At 42.7% G+C, this 21,031-nt stretch overlaps 1 protein-coding gene across 1 annotated transcript in view; it reads right to left on the bottom strand.

Annotated features, from left to right (window-relative positions):
- Positions 1-260: 260 nt before the first annotated feature.
- LOC139381619 (forkhead box protein N2-like) overlaps positions 261-21,031 on the bottom strand; it is a 40,535-nt gene continuing 19,764 nt past the window's right edge. Inside the window, exons 2-5 of the mRNA XM_071125284.1 lie at positions 16,353-16,936; positions 10,015-10,204; positions 6,553-6,624; positions 261-4,356 (exon numbers count right to left, since the gene is read on the bottom strand). Coding sequence (XP_070981385.1) covers positions 3,896-4,356; positions 6,553-6,624; positions 10,015-10,204; positions 16,353-16,922 — 1,293 coding nt within the window. The 5' untranslated portion in view covers positions 16,923-16,936 and the 3' untranslated portion in view covers positions 261-3,895. The remainder of the gene's footprint in view (positions 4,357-6,552; positions 6,625-10,014; positions 10,205-16,352; positions 16,937-21,031) is intronic.

Raw genomic sequence — 21,031 nt, forward strand, 5'->3', positions numbered from 1 at the left:
ATTACAAGTCACTTCTGACCTCCCTTTCATTTAAGATGAGTCATTACCTGCTCTAAACAGCAGGTGGGGGTGTTAATCAACATGTTATTAATAAAGCAGGAACTTTTGGGATTTCAGAACCAAGGACTTTGTCCCACATTTTTGGTTGTTCAAATGTGTAGGTTTTTGAATACATCATTTTCCCAAATGCACCCATGTCCATGTCATTAAGGATTTCTGGTCAGTGGTAATGCAGAAATTAGATTTATCTTGATACAGTATATCCTTTTATGACAGATTTGTCTTTATAATTTCACCATTTCATCGAAGTAAACATTAACAATTGAAAAACAAACAGGCCCAAAAATAAAACAAGATTTTATTTATTTTGTAATACCATATATAATGCAAATTGCATATCTTTGGTGAAAATAAACTTTAGAAACATTTTATTAAGAGGTTAGCATACAAAAACCAAAAGGTGTGTCTAACAGACATGGCAGACGACTGAAGGATACTGGGTCGGCAGCTTTAGTTCAATGCGACAAAACGCTTTATCATAATCAATAAATTGCAAGTGAGAAAATAAAAACGCATAATCAATACAACACATTTTCAAACAATGAAGCATCCTATGTATGTAGCTTTGAGTTTAGCATAATCTGTCACCATGTCAAGTGAACATTATTGGTGACGATACAGACCCCTAGGGTGCCTCATCGTGTTTATTAGTCTAAGATGCTGAGGAGTATTTCTGTCTGTAATAAAGCCCTTTTTGTGGAGAAACTCATTCGGATTGGCTGGGTCTGGCGCCCAAGCTCACCCATGGCTGTACCCTTGTGAAATCCATAAATTAGCACCTAATTGATTTATTTTAACTGATTTCCTTATAAACAAACTCAGTAAAAATGCTTGTTGCATTATTTTTGTTCAGTATAAAAAAAAAAACTTACTGAGAGACTCAGGATCATCTTCATGTTGAGTCTGATAAGAGCTTTCTTCTAGCAACAGCATGAACAAGTTACTGGAAGTTGTCCTATCTAAGTTTAAACAGAAGTCCATGGGGGTACCAAGACTAACACCAGGGCAACCCTCAAATGTGGGTTTTTAGTTTCAGTAAGTGTAGGCGACATCTATGGTGGCAGGATCCTAACATGGAGAGGGGGTGCCAACTAATATCTATGGTGTGACTACTTAGGGCAGTCAGAATATTATCTAAACAAACAGTACAAATTCAGATAAACTTCAACACCTTTATGATGATTAAATCAACTTTCCCTATCAAGATAGGGAATGCCATCTGAAGTGTCTACCTTTGCTTCTCTGTACATCACAGTTGGCACAAAAAAAAATGGTTCAGAATCCATGTTAATCAATAGTCTTTTATCCAACAACAAAACATTGGAAAACTTGGCAGTCATGGTTAAATTAAAACACCCGCTCGAAAGACAATATACATTGGCCATATACAGTACTTTCTCAGACACACTATCACTATAACACATAGTGAAAATAGTGGTCTATGGCAGTAAAATATCATTTAGAAAATAAAACTAAGTCTCAAAAGGATTTTCCAGAAGGGAGAGAGGAAGTAACATTTCCACTCACTTCAAATTACCTTTATTTGATAGAAGTTCCTTTCAATAGTCCATTATAAATTAATTATACATTTAATGGACACCATTCATTTGTTCTTTGTTTATTCACAGCCAGCTAAGACCAGTGTATTCCATGTCCATCTTATTTAGGAGAACTGCAGTTTAGATCTAAGAACAAAATCCCCTTTCAAAGAATACGGCGATTCCCATTCCAGAACAACCAAAATAAACTGAATATCAGACTAGGTCAGAGTTCTCCTACATTTCCTGTTGGCAGGCTTCTAAAAAACAGGGGCAACAACATTACTGTCAGTCACAAATGCGGTGAGAAGAGGAAGATGGTTGCAATGGCCTTGGTAGTTCCACTTCTGTGACACATTCATGTTTGGCACTGCATACAATCTATACTTACTAACGTGACTTAATTTAACATTTCCTGTGATACAACACAAGTGGAAACCTAACTTGCACTTAAGTTGGCTCATGACAGAGGACAGTACACTGTACTGCAGTGCACCAACTAAAAGCTATTCTAATCATATGGGCATATTGGCATTTTGCTTACTAATGCAAGTTAATACACGCAAGCCCCAAAGAGCATCAGTCTGGCCTCATCACTACACAAGTTCTGTTTCCACATCCTGTACTTTCCGTCACTGAACTCAATGTAATCTACTGGCCCTAAACACATTACTGTACAGTGTAGAGAAGAGTGGTGCACTTCCTGATTTTGCCCTCCGTGTTTCCTTAATGGGGAACAAAACGAAGCAAAGCCTCTTTCTGTCACCACAGTCTGAACTCTGCCACAGGGTCAGCCAACACCATTCAGGAGGGGCAGTAGTACAATAAGTCTCTCACAACATTGTCCATCTAACCTCACAACAACATTATTATAACATCTTTGTTTTAACTTCCCTTTGGCCTGAATACTAACGTTCGAGTAGGTGTGACTAGTATTACATGATTGAAAACTGAGCAGCACATCTGCCAGTGAGTGCCCTCATGCCAAGCGCATTGTCTTGGTATCACTATGGTTACAACAACATTTGCTTAGTTTCAGCCAGATTAGTCTACACTACACTTTGCATAGGATAGAACAAGACAAGACAGGATAGAATATATTAAATGTATTTCTCAGTTTACACACTAAACACAATGTATGACAGAATTAGAGGGGTCAGGAGAGGAAGAGCGATGAAGAGGAGTAGGTTCTAATGCGAAGATGTAATTCTGTTTCTCTCAGAGTAGGACTAGAGTGGACTCTTCCTGATCTAGATGTAATGATGTTTCTCTCAGAGTAGGACTAGAGTGGACTCTTCCTGATCTAGATGTAATGATGTTTCTCTCAGAGTAGGACTAGAGTGGACTCTTCCTAATCTAGATGTAATGATGTTTCTCTCAGAGTAGGACTAGAGTGGACTCTTCCTGATCTAGATGTAATGATGTTTCTCTCAGAGTAGGACTAGAGTGGACTCTTCCTAATCTAGATGTAATGATGTTTCTCTCAGAGTAGGACTAGAGTGGACTCTTCCTGATCTAGCAGTCGGACACCTTTATTTTATTTCCCTGCCCACCATCGCAGTAGCAGAGTTCCAACATTCCCTTGGTTACGTTTCCATTCCCTGCTATTAAACCCTGACATGGACCCAGTCCAGCGTTCCACTCCGTGGAAGGATGTTTACGATCAGCCGCACTACTTTAATCTGTTGTTTTTAAACAGCAGTACCATCATCAACCCAGGAAAAATACAAAAAGTGGTTTAAGTTATTGCATCTCTTTGGAAGGTTTTCCAGACCAAGGATGTCATCTATCAAAAAACAGTGGTATCTTCAGCACGGAGAAACTGACTTCAACATGAGGAGAGGTTAGTTTGTTAGAGACATGCACTCATAGAAATAGGTTCACTTGGAAGAGGATACAAGTTGAGGAAGCATGCAACGCTTTGAGTTCTAAAAAGTTTCAGCTTTTCCCGTCTTATCCCTCAAAACATTATTTGAGTTGTCAGAAACAACAAGCCATCAGAAACAACAAGCAGTTTTGTGATGGTTCTTCTCAGTAGTCCTCAAACACCCCTGTTTTACCCTGACACACCCCAGTTTCAAAAGTCTCAATATGGCTTTGTTCTCCTGTGTCAATGATACTATTGCCATTTGTTGTGTTGGATAGTGAGGGATATCCCATCATGTGTCAAACCAAAAACAGGCTTAAAAATCAGCAACCAGAAAAAGAGGCACAACCAAGACCAATCAGGACACATGATCAGATCAGGGGTTACAGGGGCAGGAGTCTGAGGGCAAGGGCAGGAAAGTATGCCAACCTCATTTCCTGTTCAGTTTTTTGCTCTTGGCACTCCGTTTGTTAAGGTCCATGGAGGTACGGATCCCAGCCAGGTGGAGCAGAGACCCGGCCGCCTCCTTCAGCTCCTCATCCAGCTCTGGGTTGGATGTCAGCTCCCTACGGGCCCTCTTACCCGCCGGGTGCTTCACCGAAGAGGAGGAGGAGCGGCGAGGAGCAGGCCGGGGGCGGCCGCCTCTCTCGTCCCGGTCCCCGAGGTCGGAGTCGTCCTCGTCACTATGGAAACCCTCACTGCCGGCGCGGCATGTACGGGGCCTGTGGTGGGCATGGCCAGGGGAGGGGCCTCCATCGTCGAGGGAGGAGGAGGAGGAGCGGGAGGAGCAGCGCTGCAGGGCCATACTGCTGTAGTTGTGGTCCTGGTTAGGATCGCTGCTCACCAGGACCAAGTCTGGCCGGGACAGGTCCAAGGGACTCTCTGGATCACCTGGGACAGGGAGGGAAAGAAGAGGATAGCAAGATTTAGAGGGAGGAGAAGAACATCCTGACACTAAAGAAGGAGCGTTTCAGGGTGCAACAGGGCAGTAGGAGTGGGTTGTGTGATAAAGACAAGTGTTTTTAATCAAATAAGCGGCGGGCTAGGCAGTGTCTCTGTTCAGCAGACAACAGTAATTAACATCCATAACAATTGATGGCAACAGCAGTGGCACAAGTGTCTAGTCGAATGAACACTATGAGAAGACATGGGAGAAAATACAACAAATCAAATCACATTTTATTGGTCACATACACATGGTTAGCAGATGTTAATGAGAGTGTAGCGAAATGCTTTTCCTTCTAGTTCCAACAGTGCAGTAATATCTAACAAGTAATCTAACAAATTCACAACAACTACCTTATACACGCACATGTAAAGGGATGAATAAGAATATGTACATATAAATATATGGATGAGTGATGGCCGAACGGCATAGGCAAGATGCAGTAGATGGTATAGAATACAGTATATACATATGAGTAATGTAGGATATGTAGACATTATTAAAGTGGCGTTATTTAAAGTGACTAGTGATACCTTTATTAAATCCATTTATTGAAGTGGCCAGAGATTTGAGTCTGTATGTTAGTGATGGCTGTTTAACAGTCTGATGGCCTTGAGATAGAAGCTGATTTTCAGTCTCTCGGTCCCAGCTTTGATGCACCTGTACTGACCTCGTCTTCTGAATGATAGCGGGATGAACAGGCAGTGGCTCGGGTGGTTATTGTCCTTGATCTTTTTTTGCCTTCCTGTGACATCGGGTATTGTAGGTGTCATGGAGGGCAGGTAAGTTTGCCCTCTGTGATGCATTGTGCAGACCGCACCACCCTCTGGTGAGCCTTGCGGTTTAGGGCGGCGCATTTGCCGTACCAGGCGGTGATACAGCCCGACAGGATGCTCTCGATTGTGCATCTGTAAAAGTTTGTGAGTGTTAGGTGACAAGCCAAATTTCTTCAGACTCCGGAGGTTTAAGAGGCACTGTTGCGCCTTCTTCACCACACTATCTGTGTGGGTGGACCACTTCAGTTTACATAGAGTCCAGTGAAGTTCTTTCAGGGCCGTCGATGTGTCTGCTTGGGGGGGATATACATGGCTGTGACAATCGAAGAGAATTCTCTTGGCAGATAATGCGGTCGGCATTTGATTGTAAGGAATTCTAGGTCAGGTGAACAAAAGTACTTGAGTTCCTGTATGTTGTTATGATTACACCATGCACCCCGGCCCTTCTTCTTACCAGAGAGATGTTTGTTTCTGTCCGTGTGATGCGTTAAGAAACCGGGTGGCTGTACCGACTGACAACACATCCCGAGTGAGCCATGTTTCCGTGAAACAGAGAATGTTACAATCTCTGATGTCTCTCTGGAAGGCAATTCGTGCCCTAATTTTGTCCACCTTGTTGTCTGGACATTGGCGAGTAATATGCTCGGAAGCGGTGGATGGTGTGCTCGCCCTCTAAGTCTTCCGGTTATTCACAGGAAGAGAATTCTATATGCAACCTTGTCTGGCTTAGAATGACAATATGTGAGTGGGACTTCAACTGTGCTGTTGAGTGCATATATGAATCAATGGAGAGGGGATAACAGGCAGTTAACCCACTGTTCCTAGGGCCATCATGTAAAATAAGAATTTGTTCTTAACTGACTTGCCTAGTTAAATAAAGGTAAATATGTGTTACAAGGGTGGATAGATGCTGGGTGAGGGATGCAAAAGCAATAAAGAAAGATGAAAGTGTGAAATCGGGTGGGTGACAGAGAGATACCAGAATGTGCCATCACAGCAGTAAGATTTGTGACCTGTTGCCACAATAAAAAGGGCAACCAGTGAAGAACAAACACCATTGTAAATTCAACCCATATTTATGCTTATTTATTTTCCCTTTTGTCCTATTTGCACATCGTTACAACACAGTGTTGTATAGGACAATGGACATAATGAAATTTGAAATGTCTTTATTCTTTTGGAACTTCTATGAGTGTAATGTTTACTGTTAATAAACAAAAGTGAAATAAAACAATAAACATGATCTAGTCACTTGCTTTGACAATGTTAACCATGCCAATAAAGCCCTTAAATTGAGAAAGAGAGAGAGTAGTTAGGTGTAGAGAGAGAAGTGGTGTGGGCATGATGTGGGGTGGAGTCTCTTACATGGATTGGCATGGTGATGGCCAGGGGCGGTGTTTAAGAGCATCATGGCAGTGGCAGCATCTATGTCAGACTCTGCAAGAGGAGAGAACATGCATGGTGGTCAGTGAAATAGCCAGTGTGTGTGTGTGTGGCCAGTCAAGGAGGGGCTAGAGGGAGGTTTCCTAGCTCTCGCCATACCACACTTCAGGTTCTCGAAATGATTTCTAATCACCGAAAGGATTGGAGAATTATCAGCAGGGCCTCTGTAGTCAAGGTTACCAAACAAGAGGGTAGGGGGGAAAAAGGAGAGGATTCAGATCAGAATAATCTACATTGAGGCCTCTATGGTTTGAAATAAAACAAATGACTAAAATGACAATTAACCCTTCAGACCCCAATAGAATAGAATGCTGCGGTAGATTACTGAGTTCAAGATAAAGCAACGTAAAACACCAAATAATGCATGCGGAGGAGAATTAGGCCGATACCTGCTAATTATCAAAATTCTACAACTACTTCTCTCTCTAGGTGGCTGTAGAATTTAACGTCTCTTTTCTGGATTTTGATAATTAGCAGGTATCGGCCTAATTCTGCTCTGCATGCATTATTTGGTGTTTTACGTTGTACACAGAGGATACTTTTGTAGAATTATGCATGCATAGTCTCAATTTAGTGTTTGTCCCATTTTGTGAATTCTTGGTTGGTGAGCGGACCCCAGACCTCACAACCATAAAGGTCAATAGGTTCTATAACTGATTCAAGTATTTTTAGCCAGATCCCAATTGGTATGTTGAATCTTATGTTCCTTTTGATGGCAGAATGCCCTTCTTGCCTTGTCTCTCAGATCATTCATCTCTTTCTCTAATGTTAGCTGATTAGTTTCCAAATTAATTGCATCAGGAAAACAGGACAAACCATGCAACTTGTTAGCTGGCTATGTAAACGTATATCAAATGAGCTCCACTGCGCTGGCATCCACTACCCTAACACGACCGCTAAGCTGTCAAATAATAGGAAAATGAGGCAATGTCAACCTAACAAACCATAACCTAAACCCAATAGATAAACACAAATTACTCTAGCCTTCATTTCAGCTGGTTGTCTGTATGGCTAGCTCGTGAAAATGACAGCTGAGGTTGACGCTTTGTGAGCGCTGCCAAAATGTACCACTAACTAGTTAGCTAGCTATAGCAAGCAGATTGGGCTGTTTCCATATGAATCACATCAAAACAACCAACTAGCAGAATATATACAGCTAAACACTGCAACTATCCACGAGAGAGAGAGCAATCATTCGAGCTTCACCGCTGATGTGCTCACCTGTACCAACCAAGTTACAATGACATGACAGGACTTTCACAGCACCAAACATAGACCGCAGCAAACATATCTGTCGTTGACTTATTTCACTCACCTTGTCAAGCCACGCAAATACAACAGGTTGTTAGCAATACATTTTGCGATATTCACACAGATAATATTGTTAGAAAAACAAGACTATTCACGGCCGCTATAGTAACCTAAAGGCCTTCGCTGGTCGCTATGGATTCTAATTATTAAAGATGAGAGGATGGTTATGTTGAATGTCTTGTCGGCCAAAGTTGCATGACGAAAATGTGCAGAGGCAACAACCATGTGAATTTGAAATGACATGCAGCGAGACAGCTGAAACTGGATCTAATTTGATATGAATCATATTTCTAGAGAATCTGAGGTGTGATCATCAGCAGAGATTATGTGTAACTGTTTATTTTTGTCGCACAGCTTTGCTTTATCTTGGCCAGGGCGCAGTTGTAAATGAGAACTTGTTCTCAACAGGCCTACCTGTTTTTTTGAAGAGTTGTGTAAAGGTTTGCTGGTTTTCGCTACCTGTTTTTTTGAAGAGTTGTTGTGTAAAGGTTTGCTGGTTTTCGCTACCTGTTTTTTTGAAGAGTTGTTGTGTAAAGGTTTGCTGGTTTTCGCTACCTGTTTTTTTGAAGAGTTGTTGTGTAAAGGTTTGCTGGTTTTCGCTACCTGTTTTTTTGAAGAGTTGTTGTGTAAAGGTTTGCTGGTTTTCGCTACCTGTTTCTTTGAAGAGTTGTTGTGTAAAGGTTTGCTGGTTTTCGCTACCTGTTTTTTTGAAGAGTTGTTGTGTAAAGGTTTGCTGGTTTTCGCTACCTGTTTCTTTGAAGAGTTGTTGTGTAAAGGTTTGCTGGTTTTCGCTACCTGTTTTTTTGAAGAGTTGTTGTGTAAAGGTTTGCTGGTTTTCGCTACCTGTTTTTTTAAAGAGTTGTTGTGTAAAGGTTTGCTGGTTTTCGCTACCTGTTTTTTTGAAGAGTTGTTGTGTAAAGGTTTGCTGGTTTTCGCTACCTGTTTCTTTGAAGAGTTGTTGTGTAAAGGTTTGCTGGTTTTCGCTACCTGTTTCTTTGAAGAGTTGTTGTGTAAAGGTTTGCTGGTTTTCGCTACCTGTTTTTTTGAAGAGTTGTTGTGTAAAGGTTTGCTGGTTTTCGCTACCTGTTTTTTTGAAGAGTTGTTGTGTAAAGGTTTGCTGGTTTTCGCTACCTGTTTTTTTGAAGAGTTGTGTAAAGGTTTGCTGGTTTTCACTACCTGTTTTTTTGAAGAGTTGTGTAAAGGTTTGCTGGTTTTCACTACCTGTTTTTTTGAAGAGTTGTTGTGTGAAGGTTTGCTGGTTTTCACTACCTGTTTTTTTGAAGAGTTTTTGAGTAAAGGTTTGCTGGTTTTCGCTACCTGTTTTTTTGAAGAGTTGTGTAAAGGTTTGCTGGTTTTCGCTACCTGTTTTTTTGAAGAGTTGTGTAAAGGTTTGCTGGTTTTCGCTACCTGTTTTTTTGAAGAGTTGTTGTGTAAAGGTTTGCTGGTTTTCGCTACCTGTTTTTTTGAAGAGTTGTTGTGTAAAGGTTTGCTGGTTTTCGCTACCTGTTTTTTTGAAGAGTTGTTGTGTAAAGGTTTGCTGGTTTTCGCTACCTGTTTTTTTGAAGAGTTGTTGTGTAAAGGTTTGCTGGTTTTCGCTACCTGTTTTTTTGAAGAGTTGTTGTGTAAAGGTTTGCTGGTTTTCGCTACCTGTTTCTTTGAAGAGTTGTTGTGTAAAGGTTTGCTGGTTTTCGCTACCTGTTTTTTTGAAGAGTTGTTGTGTAAAGGTTTGCTGGTTTTCGCTACCTGTTTTTTTGAAGAGTTGTTGTGTAAAGGTTTGCTGGTTTTCGCTACCTGTTTTTTTGAAGAGTTGTGTAAAGGTTTGCTGGTTTTCACTACCTGTTTTTTTGAAGAGTTGTGTAAAGGTTTGCTGGTTTTCACTACCTGTTTTTTTGAAGAGTTGTTGTGTGAAGGTTTGCTGGTTTTCACTACCTGTTTTTTTGAAGAGTTTTTGAGTAAAGGTTTGCTGGTTTTCACTTCAGCTACTCCTTGTCCACTGTCACACTGGTGCCTCACAAGAACAACAGATGAGTACTAAAAGTGTTCTTGCAAGTTAAGTTGGGGGGTAGGACTCACCTTTGAGAGAGCAGCCCTGCAGGAAGAGATGTCTATGGGGTGAGGTGGCAGGCGGTGAGGAGGCAGGCGGTGGGGAGGCAGGCGGTGTGCAGAAGGCATGAGCTGCAGGGAAGTGCTGCTTCTTGAGCGCCTGGATCAGGTTGGGCCTGTACTCTGGGTCCACACACCACAGAGAACCCTTACCATTCAGCTGAAATAAACATCACACACTACATTACAAAATACAATAAGACTGACCTGGGTGGTGTTCATTTGGAGAACACTGTAGCTAAAAGTTTCAACTGAGCATTTCTTAGTGGATACATTCATATAGTATCTCATTGTAGTACCACAAGACTCTGGCAAAGCTTTCATGACTAAGCTTAACACTAATAATAAATACCATTTTGCAGACGCTTTTATTCAAAGCAACTTAGTCATGCATGCATACATTTTATGTATGTGTGGCCAGGGAATAAAAACCCACAATCCTGACGTTGCTAGTGCCATGCTCTATAAACTAAGCCATACAGGACCTCTTGATAGGCAGCAGCAGACAGCTGTTTTGCCTGCATGGCTGACTCTAACTGTAGCCTCACCAGGGCTTTAGTTTCTCTAGCTGCCATAATGACTCATAATGCAGTCACCTGAGCATGTGATTACCAATCCAGGCCCTGCTGGGTGAACTGCATGATGGGGGGAAACTGGCGATAAACATTCCATGCCGTCCTTAAATGGCTTATTACAGGGTTGGACTGAGTTTAGCTTTTTATACGCACTGGGAAAGTCCTTTTCAAACGACTTGCATTTGTAGAACCTCCCTACTGTAGCCAAGACGTATGTTATATATCCCATATGCAGGCTCATTAACTACCACTGAGACAACACACATCTCCATGATGTAAAACAATATGTTCACATTTGTACATCTGTTTGTGTGTGTGTGTGTGTGTGTGTGTGTGTGTGTGTGTGTAAGAGAAAGTGTGTAAACGGTTCTCTCATCTATATCTGGTGTTCTTTTTCAGCCCAGATGAGGAGGAAGAGAGGAGAAGGAAGCGAGAGGAGTAGGGAGGGAGGAGGGATGTAACCTTGACTCAGATTACCAGCCGGCACACAGGCAGGAAGGAGGAAATGTCACCATGGCAACGCAAATCACCAGGTAGTGTATCATCTCAAACCAGTGCTGATCGCTCAGTTCAGCAGACAGGTGTGCTCACACTGAGCACCTGCATATTGTGCCCAGAGAGCCTGCCTGCACTGTTGGTGCACCGTGCCACAGTACTGTTGGTGCACCGTGCCACAGTACTGTTGGTGCACCGTGCCACAGTACTGTTGGTGCACCGTGCCACAGTACTGTTGGTGCACCGTGCCACAGTACTGTTGGTGCACCGTGCCACAGTACTGTTGGTGCACCGTGCCACAGTACTGTTGGTGCACCATGCCACAGTACTGTTGATACACCGTGCCACAGTACTGTTGATGCACCGTGCCACAGTACTGTTGATTGCAGCTCTCTGTGAAACACAGAGCTGCAAATACAGTGAGCACATTATCAATGTTACACTACAGAATATCAGTATAGCGCTCCAATGATTCTTCATGACACTTTCACACAGCCAAAAATCTCAGAGGTAGGATACTATCAGCTAATTTGAACAATATTTGAATATTTATTTGTATTTCTTTGTCATTTAGCAGATCCTCTTATCCAGTGACTTACAGTACTGGCCCCCCCGTGGGAATTGCACCCACAACCCTGGCGTTGCCAGCGCCATGCTCAGCCATGCTCAGCCATGCTCAACTGAGCCACAAGGGACAACTTTAAACCCACTGAATGACGTCCATCGTCTCAATCTCAGCATTAGAGATTGGCATTTTACGTTTTTTGACAGTTCGAGTACCTCACATGATTTATTTTAGTACACAAATTTAATTAGGTATATACAGTACTTTGCAAAAGTATTCACCCCCTTGGCGTTTTCACATTTTGATGCATTACAACCTGTAATTAAAATGGATTTTTATGTAATGGACATACACAAAATAGTCCAAATTGGTGAAGTGTGAGAAAAAAAGTGGTGCGTGCATATGTAATCACCCCCTTTGCTATGAATCCCCTAAATAAGATCTGGTGCAACCAATTACCTTCTGAAGTCACATAATTAGTTAAATATTGTCCACCTGTGTGCAATCTAATTGTCACATGATCTCAGTATATATACATTTGGTTCGAAAGACCCCAGAGTCTGCAACACCACTAAGCAATGGGCACCACCAAGCAAGCGGCACCATGAAGACCAAGGAGCTCTCCAAACAGGTCAGGGACAAAGTTATGGAGAAGTACAGATCAGGGTTGGGTTATAAAACAATATCAGAAATTTTGAACATCCCACGGAGCACCATTAAATCCATTATGGAGGTCGACTGATTATGATTTTTCAATACAGATACCGATTATTGGAGGACCAAATATATATATATATATATATATATATATATATATTTTTTTTTTTTGCAATAAATGACAATTACAACAATACTGAGTGTACACTTATTATAATACACAAATAAATAAATAATGAAACATGTTCAATTTGGTTTAAATAATGCAAAAACACAGTTTGAGAATAATGGAAAAGTGCAATATGTGCCATGTAAAAAAGCTAACGTTTAAGTTCCTTGCTCAGAACATATGAAAGCTGGTGGTTCCTTTTCACACGAGTCTTTATAATTCCCAGTTAAGAAGTTTTAGGTTGTAGTTATTATAGGACTATTTCTCTCTATACCATTTGTATTTCATATTTACTTTAGTATTGCCAGCCTAATCTCGGGAGTTGATAGGCTTGAAGTCATAAACAGCGCTGTGCTGCAAGCATTGCTAAGAGCTGCTGTTTGAATGAATGCTTACGAGCCTGCTGCTGCCTACCACTGCTCAGTCAGACTGCTCTATCAAATATAAAATCATATACTTAATTATAATAAACACACAAATACGAGCCTTTGGTCATTAATATGGTCAAATCCAGAAACTATCATTTCGAAAAGAAAATGTTTATTCTTTCAGTGAAATACGGAACCTTTCTGTATTTTATCGAAGGGGTGGCAACCCTAAGTCTAAATATTGCTCTTTATACATTACACAACCTTCAATGTTATGTAAAATTCTGGTCTTCGTTAGGGATAAATGGCCTTTCAACAGATCGCAAAGAGCCAGGCGGCCCAAACTGCTGTATATAACCTGACTCAAGTAACAATTTCCCTAGTTAATATTGCCTTCTAACATGAATTTCTTTTAACTATATATGCAGGTTAAAAAAATAGATATACTGTGTATTGACTTTAAGAAAGGGATTGATGTTTATCGTTAGGTACATTATTGCAACAATTGTGATTTTTGCAAATGCGCATTTGTTAAATCATCACCCGCTTGGCAAAGTTGAAGTAGCCTGTGATTCTATGATAAATTAACATTGATTATATCCAACACAGAACAAGCTAGTTAATGTATATAAAAACCATGTGTAGTTAACTAGTGATTATGTTAAGATTGATTGTTTAATGCTAGCTAGCAACTTACCTTGGCTCCTTGCAGACACAAGTTCCTTTTGATGCTGCACTCACGTAACAGGTGGTCAGACTGCCATGCAGTTTCCTCATGGATTGCAATGTAATCGGCCATAATCAGCGTCCAAAAAGGCAGATGAACGATTGTTATGAAAATCGTCCCTAATTAAATGGCCATGCCAATTAATCGGTCGACCTCTAATCCATTAATTAAACATTTTAAGAATATGGCACCACAACAAACCTGCCAAGAGAGGGCCGCCCACCAAAACTCACAGACCAGGCAAGGAGGGCATTAATCAGAGGCGCAACAAAGAGACAAAAGATATAACCCTGAAGAAGCTGCAAAGCTCCACAGCGGAGATGGGAGTATCTGTCCATAGAACCACTTTAAGCCGTACACTCCACAGAGGTGGGCTTTACAGAAGAGTGGCCAGAAAAAAAGCCATTGCTTAAAGAAATAAATAAGCAAATACATTTGGTGTTCGCCAAGAGGCAGGTGGAAGACTCCCCAAATATATGGAAGAAGGTACTCTGGTCAGATGAGACTAAAATTGAGCTTTTTGGACATCAAGGAAAACGCTATGTCTGGCTCAAACCCAACACCCTGAGAATACTATCCAGTGAAGCAGGGTGGTGGCAACATCATGCTGTGGGGATTCATCGGCAGGAACTGGTCAGAGGTCCACCTTCCAGCAGGAGAATGACCCTAAGCATACTGTTAAAGCAACACTCGAGTGGTTTAAGGGGATATATTTACATGTCTTGGAATGGCCTATTCAAAGCCCAGACCTCAATCCAATTGAGAATCTGTGGTATGACTTAAAGATTGCTGTACACCAGCAGGAACCCATCCAACTTGAAGGAGCTGGAGCAGTTTTTCCTTGAAGAATGGGCCAAAACCCCAGTGGCAAGATGTGCCAAGCTTATAGAGACATTCCCCAAGAGACTTGCAGCTGTATTTGCTGCAAAATGTGGCTCTACAAAGTATTGACTTGGGGGGTGAATAGTTATGCACACTCAAGTTTTCAATTTGTCATATTTTTCTTGTTTGTTTCACAATAAAAAAATATTTATCATCCTCAAAGTGGTAGGCATGTTGTGTAAATCAAATGACACAAACCCCCCCCCCAAAATATATTTTAATTCCAGGTTGTAAAGCAACAAAGTAGGAAAAATGCCAATGGGGGACAATACTTTCGCAAGGCACTGTATTTGTATAACATAACGCCCGCACTGGAAAGAAATGTGAGCATTTATCTATAGGCCTAAATGTTTTCAAATGTAATAAAAATAAAAACAGACAACCTTACTTACATAAACATTCAGACCCTTTGCTATGACACTCAAAATTGAGCTCAGGTGCATATTGTTTCCATTGATCATCCTTGAGATGTTTCTACAACTTGATTGGAGTCCACCTGTGGTAAATTCAATTGATTGGACATGATTTGGAAAGGCCCACACCTGCCTATATATGGTCCCACAGTTGACAGTGCATGTCAGAGCAAAAACCACGCCATGAGGTTGAAGGAATTGTCCGTAGAGCTCTGAGACAGGACTGTGTCGAGGCACAGATCTGGGGAAGAGTACCAAAAAATGTCTGCACCATTGCAGGCCCAAGAACACAGCGGCCTCCATCATTCTTAAATGGAAGACATTTGGAACCACCAAGACCCAGAGCCGGCCGCATGGCCAAGCTAAGCAATCGGGGAGAAGGGCCTTAGTCAGGGAGGTAACCAAGAACCAGATGGTCACTCTGACAGAGCTCCAGAGGTCCTCTGTGGAGATGGGAGAACCTTCCAGAAGGACAACCATCTCTGCAGCACTCCACCAATCAGGCCTTTATGGTTGAGTGGCCAGACGGAAGCCACTCCTCAGTAAGGCACATGACAGCCCTCTTGGAGTTTGCCAAAGGGAACCTAAAGACTCTCAGACCATGCGAAACAAGATTCTCTGGTCTGATGAAACCAAGGTTGAATGCTTTGGCCTGAATGACATGCGTCACATCTGGAGGAAACCTGGCACCATCCCTACGGTGAAGCATGGTGGTGGCAGCATCATGCTGTGGGGATGTTTTTCAGTGGCAAGGACTGGTATTTTTATTTAACCTTTATTTAACTAGGCAAGTCAGTTAAGAACAAATTCTTATTTACAATGACGGCCTACCCCGGCCAAACCAGGACGACGCTGGGACAATTGTGCGCTGCCCTATGGGACTCCCAATCACGGCCGGATGTGATACAGCCTGGAATCTAACCAGGGCCTGTAGTGACGCCTCTTGTACTGAGATGCAGTGCCTTAGACCACTGCACCACTCGGGATCCCCAGTAGAATAGTCAGGGGGAAAAAAACTTTATTTGACAATATGTGGCATTGTGTGTGGATTGAGGGCAAAAAAAAACGATTTAATCTAAGGCTGTAACGTAACAAAATGTGTAAAAAGTCAAGGGGTCTGAATAATTTCCGAATGCACTATACAAATACAACACCAGCAAATTAATGGTCATCTTCAAGACAAAAAAAACTTTTTGATATTTTATTTTCCCATTCTGGATGTCACAAAGCACATTTCACCAAATGGTATTACAGTATTTGAATTGTATTTTTAATCTCTGGTTAAAGATCAAGCATTGACATCCGTTTGAGTACTGGATTACTAACGGCCACCCCTAGTCAGATGAGAACTGGTTATCCTTGCAGGAATCGAACCCACAACCTAGGCACTGCCAACTCTTTGCAGGGTAAACAAACAAAGTGTGTGTGTGTGCACGTGCATCTCAAAGTTCCCTTACCTTTCCCAGGCTCCTCTCCACCTTACGGAAACACTTGTTGAGTGACAGGTTGTGTCTGACGCTGTTCTTCCAGCCGGTGGGGGCCGAGGAGAAGTATGGGAAGTGCTGTACGATCCAACCATAGATGTCCTTCACTGGCAGGCTCTTACTGGGGCTCTGCTCTATGGCCATGTAGATCAACAGAGAGAATGAGAAGGGAGGCTTGGACTTCAACGAGTCCCTCTGTGACAAGGAGGCAGAGGATGAAGAGGGGGGGTTCTGAGGGGCTCCGGTGTTGCCCTCAATGTCAAAGAGGGGGCTGGCACTGTGTTGGGCCCCGGCCTCGCCGGCCCCCCCTAGCGTAAAGTTCTGGAGCAGGTTCTCATGGAGCCAGTTGAGGTTGGTGAGCTCCTCATCCTCAGAGCCAACGGAACCCCGGTCCAGACTGGTGGCCAATGGGCTGGCTGCACCGCACTCTGCCTCTGGGAGAGTCCCCGCCCCCCCACACAAACCCCTAAGTCCCACCCTTTCCCCCTGCATCCCCGGCGTTTCCGCTTTCTTATCCGGCGACATCCCGATGATTGGACCCATTAAACCAGGGAGGTCTGGAGAAAGAAGAGAAGAAAGGTTTAGAGTTGGTTCCAAAATAACTGACAGAGGGGCTACACAGAGAAAGGGGTTGCATAGGCTAGAACAGTTGGATACTAGTAGCTAGATAAAAACAGGGTTGGTAGCATTGAACTTTCCTTCACACAGCGGCACAATCACAGCAGAGAGCAGCTTTCCCAACACGACTGGAAACATGAAATACATGGATGTGACAATTTGAAATTATGTGCTCTACCAAGCACTCAATGTGTTTTACTAAGGTTGCCCCGAGGACAGGCAGGGCTACCCTCCCCTCCTTCTTCCCTCTCCTTCACATGCAGGCTGACGTGTAGACTACCCTCCCCTCCTCTCTCACTCTCCAGCCAAGAGCCTTTGATGAGGACCTCTGAAGAGTGAGACAACTCCAATCTCTCCAGCCTGCTCTCCTCTCCGCCCACCTCGTCTGACCAGACGCACCTGCTTGTTAGATGCCAATGAGCATTAAACCATCCCTGTCACGATGAGAGAGAGCTGACAGAGAAAGGATCCTTCCCTCTTACACTGCCTTAAGTAGACAGCTCTCAAATACAGAGCTGCCTGCCCTGCAATCATCTAGGAGTCAGGACTACCACTTATCTTGGCACAACCCAACTGATACCGCTTGACTGGAGATTAGAAATACAATATGAACATCATTTAGAATCAAGGTAGGAGACAGCAATAATACTATCTAAAGGGACTTCCAAGATTAGGACTAGAAAAGACCGACATTCTGTAGAAATGGGTTTTAAGTCCTGTTTTAAAAGTTCATAATGATGGAGTGGCTTTCAGATGGTCAGGGAGAGCATTCCATAGGTGAGGGGCAAGGGAGCAGAAGGCTCAGTCCCCCAGGGAGACGTGTCTTGGGGACTTGACGCAGTAGGGATTGGCTAGAGCAGTGATAGGAATTAGGTCCCCGATGTAGGTGAGGACTCAATCCATTCAAGCCTTTGAACACTAGGAGGAATTTAAAGTCAATCCTATAGTTAACCGGTAGCCAGTGGAGTTCTGTGGGGGTGGTGTGGGCTGACTTGCTGGTTAGTACTCTGGCAGCACAATTCTGGAGAAGTTGCAGCCTCTTCAGTGATTTTGACTGGAAGGCCCACGAACAGGGCGTTGACGTAATCTTGCAGTTGTTCAGCTGGAGTAAGTTCTCTTTCATCCATGACCTGATGTCATCTAGGCAGCTGCCAAGTTTTGCTTGGGCTGAGAGATGGCATCCAGTTTGGTGTTGATATATCAAGGGTGATACTGGGTGGGAGAACAGTAGACGGGGGTCCTAATATTTTTAACCTTTTAAAATGCATTTCTACACAGTTTGACACTACTTACTATGCCTATCGAGGGGTATATGGGGGGGTATATATGGAGGGGTGTATGCCCCCCTCCATATAAAAAGATTTATTTTGGGGGGGACGGGGAAAGATTTCTTTGGGGGAAAACAGCAAACTTCCTGCATATACAGTGGCAAGAAGAAGTATGTGAACCCTTTGGAAATACTGGGATTTCTGCATAAATTGGTCATAAAATTTTAGGTCACAACAAGACAAACAGTCTGCTTAAAACGAATAAGACACAATATGTTTTCATGTCTTTATTTAACACATTGTGTAAACATTCACAGTCCAGGGTGGAAAAACTATGTGAACCCTTTAATAACTGGTTTGCCCTCCTTTTGGCAACAATAATAACCAAACGTTTTCTGTAGTTGCGTATCAGACCTGCACAACGGTCAGGAGTAATTTTGGACCATTCCCCTTTACAAAACTGTTTCAGTTCAGCAATATTCTTGAAATGCCTGGTGTGAATTGCTCTCCTGAGGTCATGCCACAGCATCTCAAAACAGGTTGAGGTTAGGACTCTGACTGGGCCACTCCAGAAGGCATATTTTCTTCTGTTGAAGCCATTCTGTTGTCGATTTACTTCTGTGTTTTGGGTCGTTGTCCTGTTGCATCACCCAACTTCTGTTGAGCTTCAAATGGCGGACAGATAGCCTTACATTCTCCTGCAAAATGTCTTGATTAACTTGGAAACTCATTTTTCCGTCAATGATAGCAAGCTGTCCAGGCCCTGAGGCAGCAAAGCAGCCCCAAACCATGATGCTCCCTCCACCATACTTTACAGTTGGGATGAGATTTTGATGTTGGTGTGCTGTGCCTTTTTTTCTCCACACGGTGTTGTTCCTTCCAAACAACTCAACTTTAGTTTAATCTGTCCACAGAATATTTTGCCCTTGAACACCATTCTTGTTTAGTGTTTACGTGTCGTAGACTCGTCAACAGAGATGTTAGCATGTTCCAGAGATTTCTGTAAGTCTTTAGCTGACACTCTAGGATTCTTCTTAACCTCATTGAGCATTCTGCACTGTGCTCTTGCAGTCATCTTTGCAGGACAGCCACTTCTTGGGAGAGTATCAACAGTGCTGAACTTTCTCCATTTGTCTTACCGTGGACTGATGAACATCAAGGCTTTTAGGGATACTTTTGTTACCCTTTCCAGCTTTATGCAAGTCAACAATTCTTAATTTTAGGTCTTCTGAGATATCGTTTGTTCGAGACATGGTTCACATCAGGCAATGCTTCTTGTGCAAGGCAACATCTCCAAACTCATTTCATTGATTGGACTCCAAGTTAGCTGACTCCTGACTCCAATTAGCTTTTGGAGAAGTCAGTAGCCTAGTGGGTTCACATACTTTTTCAACTTACCCTGTGAATGTTTATGTATTCAATAAGGACAAGAAAAACACATTAATTTGTGTTATTAGTATAAGCACACTGTTTGTTTATTGTTGCGACTTAGATGCAGAGCAGATCAAATTTGATTAACCAATTTATGCTGAAATCAAGTAATTCCAACGGGTTCACATACATTTTCTTGCCACTGTGTACACACAGAGAAAGTATTCAGACCCCTTCACTTTTTACACATTTTGTTACGTTACAGCCTTATTCTAAAATGTATGTATTAGTTATTTTCCCCTCAATCTACACACAATACCCCCATAATGACAAAACAAAAAAAACGTAATATCGAATTTACATAAGTACTCAGACCAAAGACGGGTCCTGAGGAGCAATTTGGTGATGCAGCTAGCTGCATGTAAGCTGGCAGGGTTTTCTTGAGGGCTCGACGTGATTAGCCATTTCGGCTGGGACCACGGATTGTCCCGGGTTTGTGGTTGTCTCGATCCCTGCTGTTTTGACGTTTTCAATCTTCCCGGTTACCTGCCATGTCTGGAACTGCGAGGAGCTACCATGACAAAGACCAAAGCCGGCGAGAGTACCGTTGAGGACAGTGGTGTTTCTATAACAGGTGAAGGATGTTTTAAAACGAACTAAAATAGTTCTACAAGCAGTTGTTACAACAACAAGAAAATAGCATCAAGTGTTTTGTCCAAATTACTGGTGGATTCAACTAATAAAAGAATAGACAACCTGACCAGAGTGGTCCAGGACCTGAATAACAGTTTGCCATTCTCCCAGGATCAGCTCGATGAGTTGAAACAGGAGAACCGCAAGATGACAGCAATCTGTAAGTCAGTGAAAGAGGACATCAATTATGTGTGGGAATCCATAACAATGACAGATAAATCAACTTGATGGACAATCAAGGCGGAACATGGGACGGAATTTCAGAATCTCCACGAGACCTGGACGGAGTCTGGGGACAAAGTGAGGGAAACTATTTCTGAGAAATTGAAGATGGACCACAGGAAGATTGAGGTGGCGCGCACCCACAGGACTGGAAAACCCAGGTGACAGGCCAAGGCCCATAGTTGTCAAGTTCCAGAGGTTCAAGGACAAGGTAGCTGGTCTGGAAAGAGCCAAGAACTTGAGAGGAATGTATATCTTCCTCAATGAGGACTATCCTGAAGTTGTGTGACAGAAGAGGAAAGAACTTCTACACAGCCATGAAAGTTGGCAGAGAGCGCGTGGGGACATTACTTACATCCGCTGTGACGGGCTCATCGTCCAACCTCCCAGAAGCCTATAAGGGATGAGCGAGCCAAGCCTATTGGTTAGCAGCTTCAACCCCGCAGCACACTCACCTATTGATTGTTTGCTCTTTTCAGT

This window comes from Oncorhynchus clarkii, chromosome 23 (assembly GCF_045791955.1).
Source record: "Oncorhynchus clarkii lewisi isolate Uvic-CL-2024 chromosome 23, UVic_Ocla_1.0, whole genome shotgun sequence".
Taxonomy (NCBI): Eukaryota; Metazoa; Chordata; class Actinopteri; order Salmoniformes; family Salmonidae; genus Oncorhynchus; species Oncorhynchus clarkii.